At 50.6% G+C, this 21035-nt stretch overlaps 1 protein-coding gene across 2 annotated transcripts in view; it reads left to right on the top strand.

Annotated features, from left to right (window-relative positions):
• The window catches only part of RAB20 (RAB20, member RAS oncogene family), an 87322-nt gene that overhangs the window by 50783 nt on the left and 15504 nt on the right, over positions 1 to 21035 (top strand). The window contains exon 1 of one of the 2 annotated variants that reach the window (XM_014852147.3): positions 1370 to 1868. The exons of the other annotated variant lie outside the window; for it this stretch is intronic. Coding sequence (XP_014707633.1) covers positions 1697 to 1868 — 172 coding nt within the window. The 5' untranslated portion in view covers positions 1370 to 1696. Of the gene's footprint in view, positions 1 to 1369; positions 1869 to 21035 lie in introns of those variants that run through there. 2 annotated transcript variants of the gene reach the window in all.

Below are 21035 nucleotides of genomic sequence, written 5' to 3'. Positions count from 1 at the left end.
CTGCGCGGTCACCCACACTGTCTCGCTCTCCCCCAACCACCCAGGAGCTCGCAGGATCCAGTGGGTGATTTGTAGCTGAAGAAACAGTCAGGCCTGAACCTTCACACGCTCCCTGTCTAGGTCACAGTCCCGGCTTCACCTGGGGAGGGGGGCTCTCCTTCCCCCCGGCCCAGAGTCTCTCCCACCACAGGCACTTTCTGCTGGCTGCTCCACCTGCACAAAGGGGACAATTTAGACCTACTGGCAACCTTGCAGCAAGGCTTAGTTTGTTTATCAAAACCTATTCATCACCACCCTCTGAGGCAGGAACCAAATCTCAGTCCGATGCCCCGGGCCTGTGCCCTAAGGTGCATGCAACAGGCAGTCAACACAGGATGCCTGAAGTTCTGTTCCGGAGAGGGCGCCCAGAGCACAGAGGGAACAGCATTCGTCTGCCAGGGAGCCTCCCAGCCCGAGTGTTCGTTCCGCGAGGCCCCAGGTCGCTGGGCCCCAGGAGCTCTGCAGCCTGAGATGCCTTCGCTGCTTCACCCCCGGAGCCTCCAGGGCCCTTCCGTGAGCGGCCGTCCCCTTCTCCTTAGACAGGGAGCCCAGAGGACACACAGTGGTCTCGGCAAACAGCGCCCGCGGGGTTCTACATCAGCATTCCTCCAAAATAAATACACGCTGAATAGTTTGGAGGCATTTCAAGGTTTACTCTACGAAGAAAGGAAGGAGGAAAGATAGCAGTCGTCGCAACTGCCAAAGCCAAATTTTCGCTCCCAAGTTGAAACGGCGACGACTGTCCGCCGTTCAGATACAAAATAGCATAAGCGGTTTCTTGCAAAACTGAACAGTATCCCGGGACGGCGCGGTCAGCGCCCCGCCGCCGCCTGCTCTGCTCCCCCGCTTTCTAAGCACCAACAGCGTCCCGGGAGGCTTTTCACAGAGGCTCGTTTAAGGCGAACGTTGTATAACGACCTTGACTACTGGCCACATTTGCTCCCACGCAGATGAGGACAGGGACACAGCTGGCAAGGCGCTGTGGACGGGACTGGGCAGGTGCCCGCGGCTCTGGGGTCACCAGGGCCCCCGGGCCCGGGCAGCGCTCCGGGCTGCGAGCCTGCGGTCTGGGCCGCCCATACCAGGCCCCGGGGGTGGCAGGGGGCGTGGGCAGGCGGAACCGCCGCCCGCAACTTTCCTTCTCGCCTCCAGCTGTCCCGGGCGCGGCGCTCCGCCCGAGCCCGCATCCTCCCGGCCGCTCCGGGAGAGGAGCTCCGGCTCTGGCGCCAGCGCCGAGCCCGCGGGGGAGCGGGGCGGGCCGGGGCGGGGCAGGCGTTCCGGAGGGCCGGGGGGCGGGGGGAGGGCCGGGGGGCGGGGGGCGGGCCGGAGGAGGGCCGGGGCGGGGCCGGGGGCGCCTTGGGCCCGGCGCGGACCGCCGCGGGCAGGACACCCGAGGTGGGCGCCGGGCTGGGTGCCCCGCTCCTGCCCCGGCGGGGACGCGCGCTTCCTCTTCCACGCGCCGGGGCGTCCGGACGGGAGAGTCCCGGCGGGTCTCCGCAAGTTCGGGTCCCTGCGAGTCTGGGTCTCCGCGAGTGCCGGGTCTCCGCGAGTGCCGGGTCCCAACGGTCTCGGGGGCTGCGGCAGGTTGCTCCGATTGCGCCGGGGACACACAGACCGGACAGGCGCGGGGAGCAGGAGGGGGGCATCCAGCGGGAAGATGAGGAAGCCCGACGGGAAGATTGTGCTTTTGGGGGACATGAACGTGGGCAAGACGTCGCTGCTTCAGAGGTACATGGAGCGGCGCTTCCCCGACACGGTCAGCACGGTGGGCGGCGCCTTCTACCTGAAGCAGTGGCGCTCCTACAACATCTCCATCTGGGACACCGCAGGTGAGGGCCAGCATCTCCGGGGCCCACGCTGTCCTGGGGCTCCGCAGGGACGGGGGTGGGTGAGGGAAGCGAGGGCTTCCAGCCTGAGAGAAGCGTCCCAGGGCAGGGTCTCCCAGGATAGGGCCCCTCACCCCGGGTAAGGCCCCCCCCCAGGGCAGAGTCTCCAAGTCAGGGTCCCCCACGGCACGGTTCCCTCAGAGTAGGGGGTCCCCCAGGGCCGGTGTCCAGCGGCGCACAGGGCCCTCATATGGCTGGCGACCCCGGGTAGGACATCAGGCTGAGGCCATAGTGTGCGACCACCCCTGGCCACCCTCTGTTCCCACTTGTTCTCCGTCGCTGATCAGCCACTCAGTGCTTCTTAGTGACACTCCGGGTGACTCTTGGAAAGCACCACTGGCTCCAAGGAGAAGCTCCTGGTGTCCTGTGTCCCTATGACGGTGCTTGGCTCCAGAGCCCACGGCCCTGCGCTGCGCCCACTGATGTAACCAGAGGCATTTAAGTCGCCTCAGGGACAGGGTCTCCTCCAGGGGAGAGCAAAGCTGTGTAATCACCCCTTCTTCACAAAAGAGGAAACTGAGGCACTGCAGGGCCTACTCGGCAAAGTAGGAAACAACTCAAGGCTGCCCCCTGTCAGTCCTGAGCGTATCTGCATTTTCCGGCTTCTTGATGGTCGGCTTGATCTCCGCTGATGTGTTATGGGGGTTAGAAGTGATTTTCTGTAGAAGCATTTTTAAGATAAGTAAGGAATTACTTTAATGTGTGTAGTATTTGTAAATTTTCAAAAGTACAGCCCCCAGGGCATCTTGATTCAAGCTTTCAGTTTCGAAATTACACTGGTGTTTACAGTGTTACAGTAGAAAAGGTTTCTTTCCCCATGAACACGAATGAGACACTGAGTGAATAAAGAAACTGTAAACGGTATGGCAGGTTTTCCGTGAGCATGACTTTTTAGAAGGCTGAAACACTGTCTGACTTTTTTTATGTCAGTGCTTTAAAAAGTGATACACATCCCCAAAGGTCCTGTCCAGAATTTTTAAGTTGCCAATCTGGGCACGCCAGACTGCCAAAGAAGCGAGATAATAACGAATTCCCTACGTAGAACGAAGTGAAGGAGGTCACCCACCCTCGTTCCTCCTGCTTTCTTCACTGCTGACTTTTTCACTGTGGAGGTTCACGGCTTGTCTAACTCACTTGCAGTCAGGCTGTGAAAACAGCGTCTCCTAGGTACAAACGTGCCTTCTCTGCTCTTTTCCCAGCTCCAGGTGCACAGGGCGGCTCCTCTAGGACCCTTTCCTTGAGCTGACTCCCCAGCACCAAGCACTAGCTAGCGATGCAGTGCACGCTCTGGAAGTCAGATCAAGTGAACACGACTTGTCCGCCCGTTTGGTACAAGGCTGGCCTTTGGCACCTTTGGTTGTCTGACTGGACTTCACTGCTGTCCTTGGTTCACAAGACAAGAAGGTGGGATGGGCGATGGGGGACCCAAACACAGAGCCCGGAAGTGGCGGCCATCAGAAGCTGCTGTTTACCATGCAGTGTGTGTTTCTGGAACAAGAGCCGAGCTTTGGTTGAGAGCTGGCATCCCCAGCAGGGAGGGTATGATGTGGCAGTGTAACTTTGACTGGCCACTTTTTTCTGCAGTGACAAAGATGCGAAGCAGCCAGAGTCTTGATGGCCAGATGATTTTTGTAGTGCAGCCGACGAGATGTGCTAGATACCCTGTGCTAGATACCCTGCCCGGCTCCAGGTGCCGCGAGTGTGCGTGCCCTCAGGCTCTCTCCAGGCCCTGTCCCCACGTGCTCACCTCCTGTGTACACACACTCAGGGGGACCGAGGCTGAGTCAACAGTGCCGCAGGCCACCTCTGTGCCTGGCTCCCTGGGGATGGTGGGCTGTGGGTGACTGGAGGGAAAAGACAGGTATGAATAGACACCTTTTCCGTAATCCTTGCTGGAAATTCAACACTTGAACTTTTAGGGCGTCTTACTTTTGTCCTCCTTTCGTCTTGCTCTTAAACTTTCTTTCCATTCCACAGGCGTTGTTTTCTAAGTTGTATGCACGTTAATTTTCCTAACGGGCGGGAGGATGAGGACGGGCTAGAGGACGGGTCGTCTCTGGTCACACGAGGTGGGTGGGGTGGGCGTGTGCTGTGGAGGCTGTTAGGATGTTTAATAGTGACAGCGACAGTGAAGGGGCAGAGTTTCTGTTTTGCTGCTGGCGTGTCCTTTCAAAAACCAAAGCTTGGGGCCGGCCCCGTGGCCGAGTGGCTAAGTTCGCGCGCTCCGCTGCAGCGGCCCAGGGTTTCACTGGTTTGGATCCTGGGCGCAGACATGGCACTGCTCCTCAGGCCACATTGAGGCGGCGTCCCACATCCCACAACCAGAAGGACCTGCAACTAAAATACACAACTATGTGCTGGGGGGGAGTGGGGTTTGGGGAGATAAAGCAGAAAAATAAAGAAGATTGGCAACAGTTGTTAGCTCAGGTGCCCATCTTTTAAAAAAAAAAAAAAAACAAAGCTCCTGGCTTGACGCCTGCGGGGCAGAGTGGTGGGTGGAGCTGGAGAGAGGGGACAAGGTCTGCCTGGTAGGTTAAAAGTAGGTTACTGTATGCGGTTGACACGCATCCTTCAAAGGGAGGGAGGACAGTTTGCGTGTTAGGGATGGGGACCTGGAGGCAGGTGGAAGGTGAGCGGGATTCAGACTTCTCTGTCCAGGTGCGTGCGTGTCCCTCCACCGTGACTTTGTGGCTCAGGCCCTCGCCTAGTGGGGCAGAGGGATGGGGGGTGGTCCCCATAGGTGGTTTGGTAAGTCCCGGAAGCAAAAGGAGGTTGCTGAGACGAGATGGCCCCACAGAGCTTACCAGCCTCCCCTCTGCCGGTCCTTCGGGCGGCCGGAGGCGTTCCGCATGCCGGGCGCTTGTTCAGGCCTCTGTTCTACAGCTGTGAACGAGCAAGCCGGAGTCACCGTCCCGGGGCTTTAAGCTCCACAGGCAGCGGAGAGCCAGAGGCGACAAGTGACATCATCTCATGTCTGATGATTGTTTTGAAGAAAAGTCAGCAGTTCGATAAGAAGGTGACCACTGTGCCCAAATAGACCCCCCAGAGCCCTGGGAGGCTGGATGCCCCCCTTGATTACCCTTCCTTCCTCAGGGTGCAGCCCCCGGATCTGTCCCAGGAAGGCTGTCCCTGACACCACACCCCCTCTCCTCAGCTTCCAGCACGGTGTTCCTCATTTCCATCTGCGCTCTTGCCAGCAGCGCCCTGAAGGTCCTTGTCCACCCGTGGTCCTCGTGCTGACTTTGGCTCTGAGATGACACAGGCTTGCTCTTCCACCTCCCTGCTTCCTTCCGGGCCCTCACCCGCAGAGCTGTGGACATCCGTGTTTCTCCCAGCAGTCTGTTCAAGGCCGTCTGGGCTCCTTCTATCACGTGTCTCGAGTTCTCCCAGCCTCTGCCCGTTGCCCCATTCCAAAGCCGCTTCCACATTCGTTACAGCAGCATCCCGCTCCCGGGGCCAGAATCTGCATTAGTTTCTTCCTGCCCCGTAGCAAATTTCCATGAACGCAGAGGCTTAAACACACACAGGTCGGAAGTCCCCAAGGAGTCTCCCTCGGCTGAATCCAGCGTCGGCCGCGCTGCGCTCCCTTCTGGAGGCGCCGGGGACAACCTGCTTCCTTGACTTCTCCCGCTTCTGGAGCCTGCCCGCATCCCTCAGCTTCTTCATCTTCCATCTTCAAAGCCGGCGGTGGCCACTTGAGTCTTTCTTTCATCGTGTCACTGGGACCCTGACTCTCATGCCTTCTTCTCCCGATTTGAGGACCCCTGTGATTACACTGGCCATCCTGACAATCCAGGATGGTCTCCCTGTGTTAAGGTCGCTGGTTAGTGGTCTGAACCTGTCTGCACCCTTCGTGCCCCCTTGCCACGTAACAGAACACACCCACAGGCTCCAGGAATTAGGGCGGCTGTGGGGGGCATCGTTCTGCCCCCCACAGCCACTGACCACCTGTGTGATTTTGTGGCTGTGCCACCTCCCTCCAACTCATTTGCCTCATCCATAAAATGGGGACAATTGTGGCACCCATGTAGCATGTCGTTGTTAGGAATTGTTGAGTTAATATCGGCAAAGTGCACTTAGCAACACCTGGCAGGAGGAAGCGTGGTGTTCCTGTTTGCTCGATAGACAGTCATCTCCTGGCTCTGGCTGCATACGACCAGGCACCAGCAAGCACGTCACAGAGGGACGAGAGAGGCCTGAGCTGGCCCCCAGAGGTCGTTCTGCAATAAATGGAGAGAGCCAAGAGAGGGGGGATTCAGAGAACTTGGGTTAAGATCTTTCTCTTGAACGACTTCAGTGCAACCCAGGAGAGGATGCTGGAGTTCCCAGTTATGAGATCGTGGTGTCTGGAGGAGGGAGAATGTAATTGCTCATGCTGTGAAGTTAGCTAAGAGGTCTTGGCTGCCTGTGGCTGAACCGAGGGCCTCAGGCCTGTGAGCAGCTGTGCCGTCCCTGGGGGAGCATCTCTGAAGGATGGGTGGCACACAAGTGAAGATGCCAGATGAGATGGACCATCCATCTGAGGACCATAAGCTCCACATTGCTCTCCTCTCACTCCGCACAGAAGCCACAGCCCCTGGCCCCGCACTCAGGCAGCTGCTCCTTGATCCAGGGATGGCAGGGACGCTGTGTCTGAAGTGAAGTTAGTTCAGGTTGGAACCGGTGGGAGGCTGCGACCGAGGCTGGAGAGTGAGTGGCTCTCTTTGACGGGGACTGCAGAGTTGCTGGTGGCCGATACTTTGGGCTGGCCTGGGAGATGGCAGGTTTCAAAGCCTTGAGAGATTGGTGCAGAAGTGGGTAGACAGCCCAAGCAAAATGTGGGCCAGTGGATGGGGGGCTGGGTTTTAGCTGGCTCTTCTGTTATCCTCAGTGGTTACTGAGGTCCTGATATGGCGACCCCCAGCCCCGCAATCGCTATTTGCATGACGGGAGAGCATCTGGGGGATCACATCCCCTTTGTGTAGATCAAGGCCCGCACTGGTCGTTGCAGGTCGCTGTAAATAAAGTTTTATTGACACACAGCCGTGCTCAGCATTTCCACACTGTCTGTGGCTGCCTTCACATTTGGCCAGAGATGATCACATATTGGGGTATACGGGGTAAATATTCAGGTTCAAAACTGATTTGCCAACAACTAAAGCAGCCTGACTTCTGGTCTATCACACACACGCTATACATCTGCTTAACCATTAAAGTAAATTTTAGGATGCACTCTCTCAAGATCAGAAGGCAGACTTCCCCGCCTGCACCCTGTTGGTGACGTCCAGATTAGTTCCTTTCCCGACATCAGGGTCCTGTTGACCTGCTAATTTGCAACTGAACACCTCTGAGACTTTGACGAATGTGTATCTGTGAGTGTTTAACGTATGCTCTTTGTTCTAAGAATGGTGTGAGACGTGAAAACCATGCTTCTCTAGAACCTTCCGTCCTGGAAAGGCCTTCCTGGGTTACAATCCTCACTCTGGCTCAAGTAAACTCCCCTTCTCCCTCCCGTCCGGACAATGGTTGTTGGTTATTTTGTGCTGACACTTTGCAGCAGCAGAGCTGAGTTGTTGCGACAGAGACCACGTAGCACAGAAGACAAAGGACTTATTGTCCAGCTCTCTGTGGACACAGTTTGCTGACCCCTGGTTGAGGTCACGTAAAGGGGAAAGTGCTTCCCTAAATGTCCTTTCTGTCGTTGCAGAAACTCCCCCAAGAGTTTAGCACTTGGTGGTCAAGGGACCCATGACTCAATTAAACTCATCGGGCGGTCTCAAGTTCTCCTGCGTCCACTCTGAGCTGGACGGGGTGAGGGCGGGGCCTGCACGGAGACTGCAGGAGCTCCTGCTGAAAATTCTTAGTTTAGGCTTGGGATCTGGAAGCTAAGCCTGCAAACCCTGTGTTAGGAGGGCCCACATCTTTGTAGGTGGGTCCACAGTTTGTAGGTGTGTGTCCACATCTTTGTAGGTGGGTCTACTTTTTATTGCTACTGAAGACTTTGAATGGGTGCTCTCTGGGTGTAGGGCCTCATTTGCAGAAAGCCTCTGCTTTTCTTGATCAGAAACAGTGGCCTGAATGTGAATGTGGGTGTTAGGATAGGTGGGAGAAAATCGACTGTTCTGGGTTCAGCAGGCAGACAAAGCGGCACTGTACTAAGAGATTTCAGAGAACAAAGGATGCCTGTGAGCAGCTGCACGTGCTGGGAGGTCAGCCCAGGGTCCTCCTGGAGGGGGCGCCCAGCATTCTGGGGGTGGAAAGAGGTATTTAAGGCCCACTAGTTGGAGTTGATTCAGGGGAATTTTTTTTTGAGGGCGATTAGCCCTGAGCTAACATCTGTTACCAATCCTTCTCTTTTTGCTGAGGAAGACTGGCCCTGAGCTAACATCCATGCCCATCTTCCTCTACTTTATACGTGGGACACCTGCCACAGCATGGCTTGAGAAGTGATGTGTAGGTCCGCACCCAGGATCCAAACCGGCAAACCCTGGGCCGCTGAAGTGGAATGTGCCAACTTAACCACTGCACCACTGGGTTGGCCCCCAATTCAGGAGAATTTAAGTAACGAATGTTGACCGTATTCTTTAATGCATACCTGAATCATATTTAATGTCTCTGGGAGATAATTCCAGGCCTTGTTATCTGTAAGTTGGCAGGAGAAATAGAAACTTTATGATTCCAAGTCAAACTTGCCTCTCTTGCTCCATTGAGAGTTCACACAACTTCTCTCTCTGTGAAAAAGAAATTTCACACACACATGCACACGTGTACATACTCAGAAGTTTAAATGCCTGTTTATTCTTAGAGTGATGGCTTCATCACTGTGACGACACCTTTCCATGGTCCCACGGTCCTGTGCCCTCTGGCCTCGGCAGGTTCCAGCATCCATTTCTCCCCAGGGGCCCAGACTCCTGTCTCTTCCGCACATCGCTGAGGGTGTTTTTGTCTTGGGCCCCTGGATCCAGTCAACGTGGCTGCTCAAAGCCCCTCCCAGCCTTCCTGGATTATCTTTCCTCTCCTCCTCCTGTTGGCCGGGACAGGTGCCTTAGAGCTGCCCCGGAGCGCCCTGTGTAATTCGTCATGTGCGCCGTCTTCCTTCTGTTCTCGCCTTCACTTAAGGCTTCCCTTTCTCTGGGAGTGTCTCCTCTCCTGGTGATGCCCAGCTCAAATTTATCCCATCTTTTGATGTCACTTATTTCATGAAGCACTCCTTGGTCATCATAGCAGAGGGAATTCCTGCTGCCTCCAGACTCTGCAACACGGTGACCTGGGGTCCCTTATTGTGTTCTACCTTCTATCTATTTTTGTTGCTTGTTTGTCTTTCATCTGATTTACAAACTCTTGGAGGGAAGATAAGGTTTGATTCATTTTTATGTTCGCCGTAGAATATAGCATTTTACGCTACAGTATTTTTTAAGCTAAATTTTTGCTGAATGAAATTGTTGAAAGCAATGGGAAAAATTTGGAGAAGCTGAAATTAGTGGTTTTATTTTCTTAACGATGTATTGACTCTGAATGATAAAATTAGTATAAAAATATCATTGTCATGAGCCCTATAATGCTGCTAAAAATAGGCCACTGTGTGCCTGGCAAGGAAATGCTTGTCTGTGGCATTCATTATATATGTCCTTAAAAGAACTCTTTAGGAACTCTCATCTCTTTTGACTTGGATTTCATTAAAAATCTATTTAGAGATGAAGAGTAACACACCAGGACTTTGCTTTGGAGAAGATGGAGCAGACGTACTTTTCCCTGTTCTTCCCATAAATTACAGCAAAAAACTTTGGATGTTAGATATAAAACAAACATAAGAAGACTCTGAAATGTGGAGAAAAGGCAGAGGCTGGGACCTTGGGATGCAAAGAATGACACAGAGTGAGCTCTCTGGGTGTTCTTTTTGCCTCACGTGTCCCAGACTCAGAGCTGGAGAAGCCAGAAATTTAGAAATGCCGGAGGGCACAGGCAAAACAAGAAACAAAGCCTGCTCTCTCACCAAAGGACCAGGAAAGAGGAGGCCTAGTGGCACAGAAACTTGTAGACAGTAACTGCTGTACTGCAGCCAAACACACAGAAAAAACAGGGGCCACACCACCCCCACCAGCACAGCCGAGGGGGAGCCAGGGCTTCCACAGCCCGGCTGTAATGGGGCGTCCACTAGGATGCACTCCATCCTAGTGGACTACAGCACCACTAGGGTGCTGTCAGGGAAGGCTGAGAGGGAGCCAGGCTCTCATCCCCACTTCACGGTGCCAGTGGAGGCCACATGGGGAGCTTGGACATCTGCCTCCACCTGCCAGGAGAGAGGCAGTGCCCACCTGGTCCCCTCAGCCCCTCCGAGATGGTGTCAGATGAGCCAGCTAAAATGGAAGGTTTAAGTAAGATCCGGAGTCTCATAACACAATACGAAATGCCCAGATTTCAGTCAAAAATCCCTTGTCATACAGAAACCAGGAAAATCTCAAACTGGATCAAAGAGACAATCAATGATGCCAGCACTGAGCTGACAGATGTTAGGGTTATCTGACAGAGACTTGAAAGCTGCTGTCCTAAAAATTCTTTGATGAGCAGTTACAAACACACTTAAAAAATAGAGAGACTCAGCAAAAATAGATTAAAGAAGATCCAAATGCAAATTTCTGAACTGGAAAACACAATAACCAAAATAAAAGGCTCCGTGGATGGACTTGCCAGCTGAATAGGGGGGAGGGAGAAAGGAACCGGGAACTGGGAGAGAGAACAATAGACATTGCCCAGTTAGAAGTACAGAGAGAAAATAGATGGGACGAAAATGAACAGAGCCTCAGGGACCTGTGGACCGAAGATCTAATGCTGTATCGTCTGAGTCCTGGGAAGAGAAGAGGATGAGTGGGGCTGACAAAGTGCTAGCAGGAATCATGGCTGAAAACTCCCCAGATTCTGCAACAGACATAAACCTGCAGATTCCAGAAGCTGAAAGAACTCCAAAGAGGATAAACTCAAAGAAATCCATGCCAAGACACATCATAAATAAACTCTGGAAACTAAAGACAAGGGAAAAATCTTGAAAGCAGCCAGAGGGAAAAATCAGAATGACAGCAGATGTCTCCTCAGAAACCATGGAGGTCAGAAGGAAGTGGCATGTCTTTCAAGTGCAGAAAGCAAAGATGAAGAATGTTGATATAGAATTGTCGTTCATCTCCAGTCCCGAAAAGTGACTCTGTCAAGACTTGCTTCTATTATAGATGTCACAACGTTGACTTGTGGGGCATCCAGGTTGCTGACTCACAGCCCCCACTGTCCTGGAGGCCCCTGCTTGTACAAGTAGCAGGATTTATCTTAGCCTCCTGGGTGCCAGACATTATGCTTAGTGCCCTCTGGGCCTTGGCTTGTTTATTTCTTACAACTCCTTTGTGTGGTTGGTATTTTTATCACCTCCCTTTGGCAGACCAGGAAGCTAAGGCCCAGAGAGGCCACAGAACTTGTTCAGGTGCGTTGGATGCTGAGGAGCCCAGATCTGAGGGTGGCTTTCTCTCAAAGGCTGTGGTTTCCTTTCCACCCTCCCAACACTCAGCCAGTGCGGCCAGGCACTTCCCTTTGGTGGCCTCCATGGGCAGAGCACTTTCTCAGACACTCTGCCCTTTGAACACCAAACTCGGAGATGAGATTAAGATGGAGACTGGCTCTTTCATGCCTGGACAGTCAAACCCCACATCAAACAGAAACAGAACAAACCAAACAGTACCCCAGGTGGCCGACAAGAACACAGACCCGCCCACCTTGCCCCCCAGCCTTCGTGAGAATGGACTGGGGCGGGACTGAATTGTGAACAATTTTAGATGACAATTGATTGGCATTGACATGTACAACTTTTGATTTAAATGGCCTACGTTAGAAGAATTTGCAGTTGATCAGTCTGATTTCTCATCTCCCCTTTTTTTAAAATTTTTTTTTTTTGAGGAAGATTAGCCCTGACTAACTACTGCCAATCTTCCTCATTTTGCTAAGGAAGACTGGCCCTGAGCTAACATCCATGCCTATCTTCCTCTACTTTATATGTGGGATGCCTCCCACAGCATGGCTTGCCAAGCAGTGCCATATCCGTGCCCGGGATCCGAACCAGCAAACCTGGGCCACCAAAGTGGAATGTGCTCACTTTAACCGCTGTGCCACCAGGCCGGCCCCTCATCTGCTTTTTGAAAGAGGGTAAGGTGTGGGGAGCTCACCGTTTTCCTCAGTTCCCGATATTCCTTCTACTCCCCACTATTGAATACCGACTTTTGTTTCCACAACGCCCAAACCCAGGCCTCTGAAAGTTCCCTGTGCTGGAGAACAGGCCTGGCTGACATGAGCAGCAAGGGGCCTGGAGTTCTCAGCCTAGGTTGCAAGTGTGTGGGGTGCCACTGTGTGTCTCCAAGGCCAGTCACGTGGGCTCAGTGGGATGCCATCACTTTTCTAGAGCAGATTGGGAAGGAAATGTTTGTTTGGTTTTGTTTTTTTTGGTAGAGTAACAGAAGGCCTTTTCTTTCGCAGATGCTCCTATGTTTATCTGAGGAACTCCTGCTTCAGATGGGAGTGCCCCTCAGGAAGGGTGGGGTAAGAGCAGGGGGTGGGGAGGGCCTGGGCAGCCTCCTCGTGGCTGGGACCTCACCAGTCCACACAGCCCTTCAGGCTGCCACGGTCTTTGTTCCTCTCCCCCGACCTCTGTAACAGTTGTGTGTGTCCTTTGTTATAATGACTCGCTTTTCGCTTAAAAGAAGATGCCTTCGTCTCGCCTTCTTTGGGACGTAGGCCCTTGGAGCTGCTTTCAGCAACGTTGTGAGCACTTGGAATAGGTGTTGAGACGGCCTGTTTCAAGGCTGCTCTGAGGAACCGTGGGCCTTCCTCGGAGCCCTGAGCTCTTTCGGCTTGGAAGCCCTGTAGCGGCTGGGCTGCGTGTTTCTGACTTACGACTCTCAGCGAACTTCTTTCTTAGTCTTTGTTGTGGCCTTTCTGTCCTCAAACAAATGAGCAAACAAAATGTATGTATTACTGGTGAACATGGAAAACATGGGAAAGTTGCCATAAGTTTGTTTTTTCCATTATTTTTTAAAATTAGGGGTGCACATATTATACATTTTGGCCAAGTGCTTAATGACTGAGTGTTAAATTGTTAGAATTTTATTGAAAATCTTAAGCCATGAAAAGTTTCCAAATACGGCATTTCTTTTTGTTCTCAATACACATTTATTTTTTGTCAAACATATGTTAAAAACTAATTTAAATATATGTTAGCAATTTCATTAGTTTAGGAAATCTATAACATCTTTACAATTCTTTTTTTTTTAATTTGAGTTCATAATAGTTTACATCAATGTGAGATTTCAGTTGTACATTACTTCTTGTCTGTCACTACATAAGTGCTCCCCTTCACCCCCTGTGCCCACCCCCCATCCCCCTTGCCCTGGTAACCACTGAACTGTTTTCTTTGTCCATGTGTTTGTTTATCTTCCGCATGTGAATGAAATCATCTGGTGTTTGTTTTCCTCAGACTGGCTTATTTCACTTAGCATAATTCCCTTCAGGTCCTTCCATGTTGTTGCAAATGGGATGCATTTGTCTTTGTTTCTGGCTGAGTAGTATTCCATTGTCCATATATACCACATCTTCTTTATCCAGTCATCAGTCGATGGGCGCTTGGGTGGCTTGCATGTCTTGGCTATTGTGAATAATGCTGCAATGAACATAGGGGTGCATATGTTACTTTGGATTGTTGCTTTCAGTTGTTTGGGTAGATACCCAGTAGTGGGATAGCTGGGTCATATGGTATTTCTATTTTTAGTTTTTTGAGGAATCTCTATACTGTTTTCCATCCAAACTGGCTGCACCAGTTTGCATTCCCACCAGCAGTGTATGAGGCTTCCCTTTTCTCCACAACCTCTCCAACATTTGTTATTTTTAGTCTTAGTGATTATAGCCATTCTGACAGGTGTAAGATGGTATCTTAGTGTAGTTTTGATTTGCATTTCCCTGATGATTAGTGATGTTGAACATCTTTTCATGTGCTTATTGGCCAACTGTATATCTTCTTCGGAAAAATGTCTGTTCATATCCTCTGCCCATCCAAATAGGGCATTTTCTTGAAAGACGTGTGGCGTAAGTGGAATTAAATAAGTAAAAATGAAATCTTGCTCTTGAAGATGGTTCTATGTACTGTGAGTGCCAGGGCATCAAATACACTCAAAGATTAGAATTATAGTATTATCTATTATTCTCCCTTGAATTAAAAGTTTAAAAAACATTCATTGGATCCAAAGAACTCAACCTTCTAACTAAAGTTGCCTAGCTAATGCACTCGTCTTTATTTTTGTCTTCTGCCGATCTATTTCCCTATTTATCTTTTTGAAAATTCCTAATTTTATTATTAACAGCTTCCACAGGCATCCAGAGTTCTTGTGGTAGATAAACACTCACACCTAGTATAAGAAGCTTTTTTGTTCCAGGTTACACCAGAAATGCTTACCTGTATTTGAAAGCACGTGTTCAGAGATGGAGAATAAACTGAATGGTACGCTTGTCACACTGTTTGTGCAGACTGATCAGCTAGCACACAGGCTGTGGCCTCACACGTCCTTCAGGGATCCCCCCAAAACCAGCTATCATCTCTACAGCCTCCCCAAGATCCGGCTCCATCGCAGATTTTGGCCAATTAGTAGCTGATGTTAACATAGCACTGACGATACACCAGGCTGTTTTCAACTCTGTGTGTATTTTAACTCACATAATCCTCACTAGGGCCCTGGGAGGGACCGAGGTCAGGTCCTGTGTAAGTTTACACAAGCTGGGCAGCAGCTGAGTGCTCTGGGCTAGGCCGGCTGCCCCGGGGCTTATGGACTTAGTCACCAAGCCGTGCCGTGTCCTTCACAGCAGTGACATCTACTCTAAGGAGAGAGTGCGTGGGCAAGAATGCTCTGTGTACAATACACAGCGTGGTGAGTACGGATCACGGTACATCCTGTTGGTGCCCCAACCTGCAGAAGCACTGCTGTATGCACAGGTGGAGGGTTACAAATGCCCCTGCCTTCGGGCGGTCTCACAACCAACAAGATCAGTGTACCAAAATGCCTGGGCGCTCAGTGCCTTCCCCATGCACAGTTATATGACTTTCTACCCGCGTCTTCGTGTCTGAGAGGTGCCTTCTCATTTGTACAGAGCCAGCTCATTTAGTATGTTGTTCGACTTACCCTTAAGACAGGTCCCGGAGCCGTCCCTTCCCCTGGGCTCGCTGCCCTCTTTCTGGATGGCCTCCTTAGAGAAGGTGCCCTGGAGCGCTCGGACAGCGCCATGGGCCCGGCAGCCTCATTTGGTGGCGGTCCAGGTTCTGATGCGCCCGAGTCCTGGAGAGGGAAGAGCGCCTTCCGGGGTTTGTGGTGCAGAAGCTCAGCCTGTCCTGTGCACATTCCAGGTCGGTCGAAGCCTGCGTGCTAGGAAGCTGCCCGTGCTGGGTCTCGGCACGCTTCAGAGCCCCACAAAGACCATGAGCAGCCTGCAAGTCGCTGTGTCCTTGATAAACGCTGGTGTTTCTACTCAGAAGTGGAAGGCTCAGGTGTGACTGTGGGTCCTATGGAAAGCCGTTGTCTGGTGCATGTCTTCAAATGTCTTGTGCCACGTCAAGAGAAAGATTCAGAGCCGCCACCCTTCACTCATGGCGGCGTTTGGGAATCAGTAGTTTTTCTTGATGAATCAATTGGGGTGCTTTATTTTATTTTTGAGGAAGATTGGCCCTGAGCTAACGTCTGCCACCAATCCTCCTCTTTTTGCTGAGGAAGACTGGTCCTGAGCTAACATCCATGCCCATCCTTCTCTACTTTATATGTGGGGCGCCTAACACAGCATGGCTTGATGAGCGGTGCATAGGTCCACACCCGGGATCTGAACTGGTGAACCCCAGGCCAAAGCAGAATGTGCAAACTTAACCGCTGTGTCACTGGGCTGGCCCTTGGGGTACTTTTTTATAAGGATTATTCTTTCCGTCTCTGAGTCTCAGTTACCTCATCTTAAAATTGTAGCAAACCTTATTTACTGGGTTAATTACGATGCTTATACCAGATGGTAGCTGAGAAAGGGCCTCTCCTGCCTCACAGCCTCTTAGCACATAATGGATGTGGTGTTCTTCCTCGGAGCTCAGAATAGCTGCCTCCAGCTGTAAAGGGGAGGAGGGTTAAGTGGCTAGGCTTTTCTTGTGCCTGTCTTGTGGGTTTCCTCTGATTTGCTGAGGAGTAACTTAGACTTCTCGTCAAGTATGATGTGGGTTCCACGTTTAGTTGCAGTCTGCGTAGTTCCAGCTTCCAGGCGAGGACCAGGCGACTCCCGTTTCTGCCCTCATATTTGGGATTACAGAACTCAGAAGTGAAGTGGGAACACTGTTTCCAAAGTCAAGGTATTGTAATCACTAATTGCTTAAAAACGAAGAATGCTGGGTATAAAGGGGCCCTTCACTTAGCATTGAAGGGCATATTATAGTCTTTTATTGTCCCCTTTTCACATGTCGTCTTGTCCTTCTTTTTTGGGGCGGGGGTTTTTTACTATCTCCTGATTTTGCGCTGCCTCATTTTTTGTGCTCCTCCATGCTCCAAGGTGCCTTGTGGGGCCACCTCGGTTACCGCCCCAGCACAGTGACCTCGGGGTTCGTTCTAGTTTTAGCGTCGTCAGCGCACAAGCGAGTCCTCAGTAAGTGTGATCCGTGTGTTCATTCATTCAGTCAATGCCTCCCACACATCAGACACTGTGCCCAGCTCGGGGAACAGCGTGAACAAAGCCCACAGCCTTTCCTGCTGGGGTCTGAGTCGGTGTGGAGACTGGCGACAGACAGAGCACGCATAATACGCTTGTCATAAGCTCAGTGAGGAAAGGCTCGGAGGTCACAGGACAGTGGGCCTCTCCTTTGGATTGGAGGGTGTGCGGTGGGTCATTTTTCCTTGTGGAAAAAACAGCTTTGCCTCCATTTGCACATCCCTTCATCGTTCTTTGTGTTTTTCTACCTGCATTCCTCTTATCCTCCATACACTCTGCTGTTCCTGCCGTATACTCATGCGTCCGTGCCTTCTTGATGTCCTTGAACCGATTATGACATCTGTCTGGCTCCCTCATTAAATGAGCTAAATAAGATCTTTAATGTATTTATTCTTTGTATCTGTTTAAGAGTCGCGATTTTGCCCTTTCTTGGAAATTGTCTTTTAATACGTTTCAGGGTGGAGTTGCTTAGACAAGCGCTTGTCCAAATCGCGTTCCCGTTCTCACAGAATTCGGAGGCCCTCCACCGCCGTTAAGCCCTTATTGTTGGGCAGTTCCTCACCCGGGCCATGCACACCACTGTCAGTGTGACGAGCTGCTGGCTTCTCGGGGATCCTTGAGCGGCTGCGTGAGTGTGCGTGGCCTCTGCTTCAAGATGCGTAAAGGATGTGCGCTAATAGAGGGGAGGATGAAGTGGAATTGAGTGTGTGTACATGAAGATGTGCGTGCATGTTGATGAGGATGCGTGTGTGCACCTGTGTGCACCTGTGTGTGTGTGCACCTGTGTGCGTGTGTGTGCACCTGTGTGTGTGTGCACCTGTGTGTGTGCACCTGTGTGTGTGTGCACCTGTGTGCGTGTGTGTGCACCTGTGTGTGTGTGCACCTGTGTGTGTGCACCTGTGTGTGTGTGCACCTGTGTGTGTGCACCTGTGTGTGTGTGCACCTGTGTGCACCTGTGTGTGTGTGCACCTGTGTGTGTGCACCTGTGTGTGTGTGCACCTGTGTGTGTGTGCACCTGTGTGCATGTGTGTGCACCTGTGTGTGTGCACCTGTGTGCACCTGTGTGTGTGTGCACCTGTGTGTGTGTGCACCTGTGTGCACCTGTGTGTGTGTGTGCACCTGTGTGCACCTGTGTGTGTGTGCACACACATGTAGCTTGACTCTGCCCGGCACTTGAAGTCCAGTCTCAGTCAGGGTGGGCTCTGACGGCAGTTCCTAAAGAGAACGCTCGCCGACTTGGTTAGAAGAGTCAGATTCAGTTGACCCAAGAGGACTGGTGAGGACACCGAGCCCAGGACACCTGCGTCAAGAACCAGGCACAGAGAAAGCAGTTCTTTCTTTCTAACTGGCAGCTTGTCCCCCAAATGAGAAGTCAGAGTGAATGGAGGACGTTTTCAACACTTTCTAAGTTGCTGTCATAACTGGAACCGCTCTGGGAGGACCTTGCGCTGAGTAGATTAGAATGGTGTGTGATTTGCATATCACGGTGCTCGGGGAAGCGGCAGTGTATTGTGTCTGGGCTTATTATAAACCATTTCTGGGCTCCTTGAGGACACTTTGTTCCCACTCTTTGAAGCCTGTTGACCTATTATTTACTTAGCTACGTACCTTTTCTACAGCAATTGCGAAAGCACATTCCAAACCTGATTAATTTCCAATCTGATTAAGTCTGGTTAGTTACCATGTAGCCACAGGTGCCAGCAGCTCAGGAGCGAAATTCGAACACCTGGCAAGTGTTCCAGTCTGCAGGTTGAGCTCCTGCAGCCACTCTGCAACTGTGACGAGGCGCAGAGTATCAGGAAGAAGGCAGCAGAGGGTGCAGTGCAAAAATGGCAACTCAGGTTTGAGTTGCAGAGTCAAGTTGTGTTCAGACTCTACCTCGTCTTGAGTTGGTGAGAGCTGGCCCTAGAATGCTTGAGGCTCTCCAGCCTTGCTCCTGCAAGTGAGCTGGCAGCGACAGAATCCAGGTGCACGCAGACCCTCTGAATCAGAGGCTGCATCTCAACCAGCTTGCCAGGTGATCCACAGGCCAGGTTGAAGAGAAGCTGCTCTGGGCTTGTGCTGCCCCGGCAGAATGAGCTGTGAGGAGAGGAGGGCAGGGGTCAGACCGTGCAAGTTTTCCAGCATTCTTAGTAGGTGCTGTTTTTACCTGCAATTCTATCTATCTCTCTCTTTCTCTCTCTCTATCTTTAACCATACGGAATTTTTTTTTATTGTGTTAAAATACACATAACATAAAATTTACCCTTTTAAAAAAAATATTTTATTTTTATTTTTTCTTCTTCTTCCCAAAGTCCCCCAGTACATAGTTGTGTATTCTAGCTGTGGGTCCTTCTAGTTGTGGCATGTGGGACGCTGCCTCAGCGTGGTTTGATGAGTTGTGCCATGTCCATGCCCAGGATCCGAACTGGCAATACCCTGGGCCACCAAAGCAGAGTGTGTGAACTTAACCACTCGACCACGGGGCCGGCCCCTAAAATTTACCATTTGAATCATTTTTAAGTGCACAGCCCAGTGGCATTACGTGCACTCACCCTGTTGTGCAGCCATCACCACCATCATCTCCAGAACTTTTTCGTCTTCCCATCTGAAGCTCGGTACCTGTTAAACACTAACCCCCTCCCCTTCCTCCGGCCCCTGCTAACCAGTGTTCTGCTTTCTGTCTCTATGAATTTGACTATTCTAGGTAATTATTTAAAACTTTTACTTTTAGGCACAGCATAATATTGTTTTACTTAAGTATGATAAGTTGTAACAAAATACTTTAAGATATTGATTTAAAGGGGGTTTTGCACTGTAAAGTCAATAAGATTGTATCCAGCTATTCCGCGGTTGCCTGGGAATCATCCTGGAAGGCATTTCTCATTTTGCAGTGTCTGTCAATGGATCATGTACAATTCAGGGAATTTTATTAGAACACAGTCTGTTAAGCAAGAGATAGCTGGACACTTTACACATCTGTAAAATCCTGTTTCCTTAGGATTGTTCAGAAAGGATTTAATATGCTTCCCTTGAGAGAGAATTAACAGGAAAACGTTTGTTCTCTGCCATGTATTTTTGCAGAAGATTTTACATTATGGAGAAGAAGAAAAAACTAATCTGTATAGCAAAGCTGTTAGAAATAACTGCGGGGCCAGGCCAGCCCAGCCTGATGGCACAGCGGTTAAGTGGGCACGTTCCGCTTCAGCAGCCTGGGGTTTGCCGATTCGGATCCTGGGTGCAGACATGGCACCGCTTGGCAAAAGCCATACTGTGGTAGGCGTCCCACAAATAAAGTAGAGGAAGATGGACACAGACGTTAGCTCAGGGCCAGTCTTACTCAGCAAAAAGAGGAGGATTGGTAGCAGATGTTAGCTCAAGGCTAATCTTCATCCAAAAAAAAAAAGAAAGAAAGAACTGGGATATTTACTGAATGGGGTACTCCAGATAACAGGCTAATCTAGATAACTTAGTATTTCTAAGAGTTTTCTTAATATGGTATTTTCAGTTCAGCCTTGACTTTGAAACAAGTTAAAACTTGCTTTAAAAAATCTGAAATGGTTTCAGTTTGCTGCTTTAATAAGTAGAGAATTTAGCAAATAATTGAATTTTTCTTTGATAATCTCATTCTAAAAATTAATTATCACAGGACAACAGAGTATCTGTTGAAGGTAAAGGAGATTGCATTAAATATCCTGGTATGTGAGAGTTTTTTTTAAAGCTAAATCTGTTACGTAAGTGTGTTTTCTTTGGATTTGCCTCTTTTTCTTAATATTAGAATGTTAAAGAACGTCTCTTTATTGAGTTATTTGGTCTTGTTTTTGAATGATTTTTAGTAAATTCATGTCTGAAAAAAGTGAAGAAATTTGAGTATTAAGTTCCAGTTATTCTTATGTAATCGTAGTAATTAGTTCAGAAAGCCCCATCGGCGCGTCCCGGTCAGGGACTCATTTCTGTGCAGTTAACCATTTGAGCGGTTCATATGGCTTATGACACGTTCTTTGATTTTTAGTTTTCAAATTACCAAACAGAAACAACAGAAGCGACACGTATGCTGATTTGTGTGAAAATACATTGTGAATGTGTTTAAATGTGGAAATAGATCCATTTTTCTGAGACACTCTTCCTCTCCCCCATGTGTTGCTGTTTCCATTAGTTGGAAATCGTTTTGGGTTTGGGTCCTCTATTTATAGAAGGAAGGAAGTCTTCACAGGTGTGGGTTTAGATGTAGTTAGACGTGGCTCACTCGTCCCCAGTAGTTCAGTCCCACAGGGCTGTTTGTCATTTTGCTACCGGTGTAAGTCCGCGGGCTTCCTGGACTAGAAGAATAACCATCCTCCTTCGTGTCCCGGAGCACGGCTGTTTCTGAATGCCTTTCCGTGGTCACAGCCTGTTAAGAACAAG

Source organism: Equus asinus, chromosome 11, assembly GCF_041296235.1.
Source record: "Equus asinus isolate D_3611 breed Donkey chromosome 11, EquAss-T2T_v2, whole genome shotgun sequence".
In the NCBI taxonomy this organism is placed as follows: Eukaryota; Metazoa; Chordata; class Mammalia; order Perissodactyla; family Equidae; genus Equus; species Equus asinus.
Note: the sequence above shows the minus strand (reverse complement) of the source record. Positions and strands in the feature narration are given on the sequence as shown.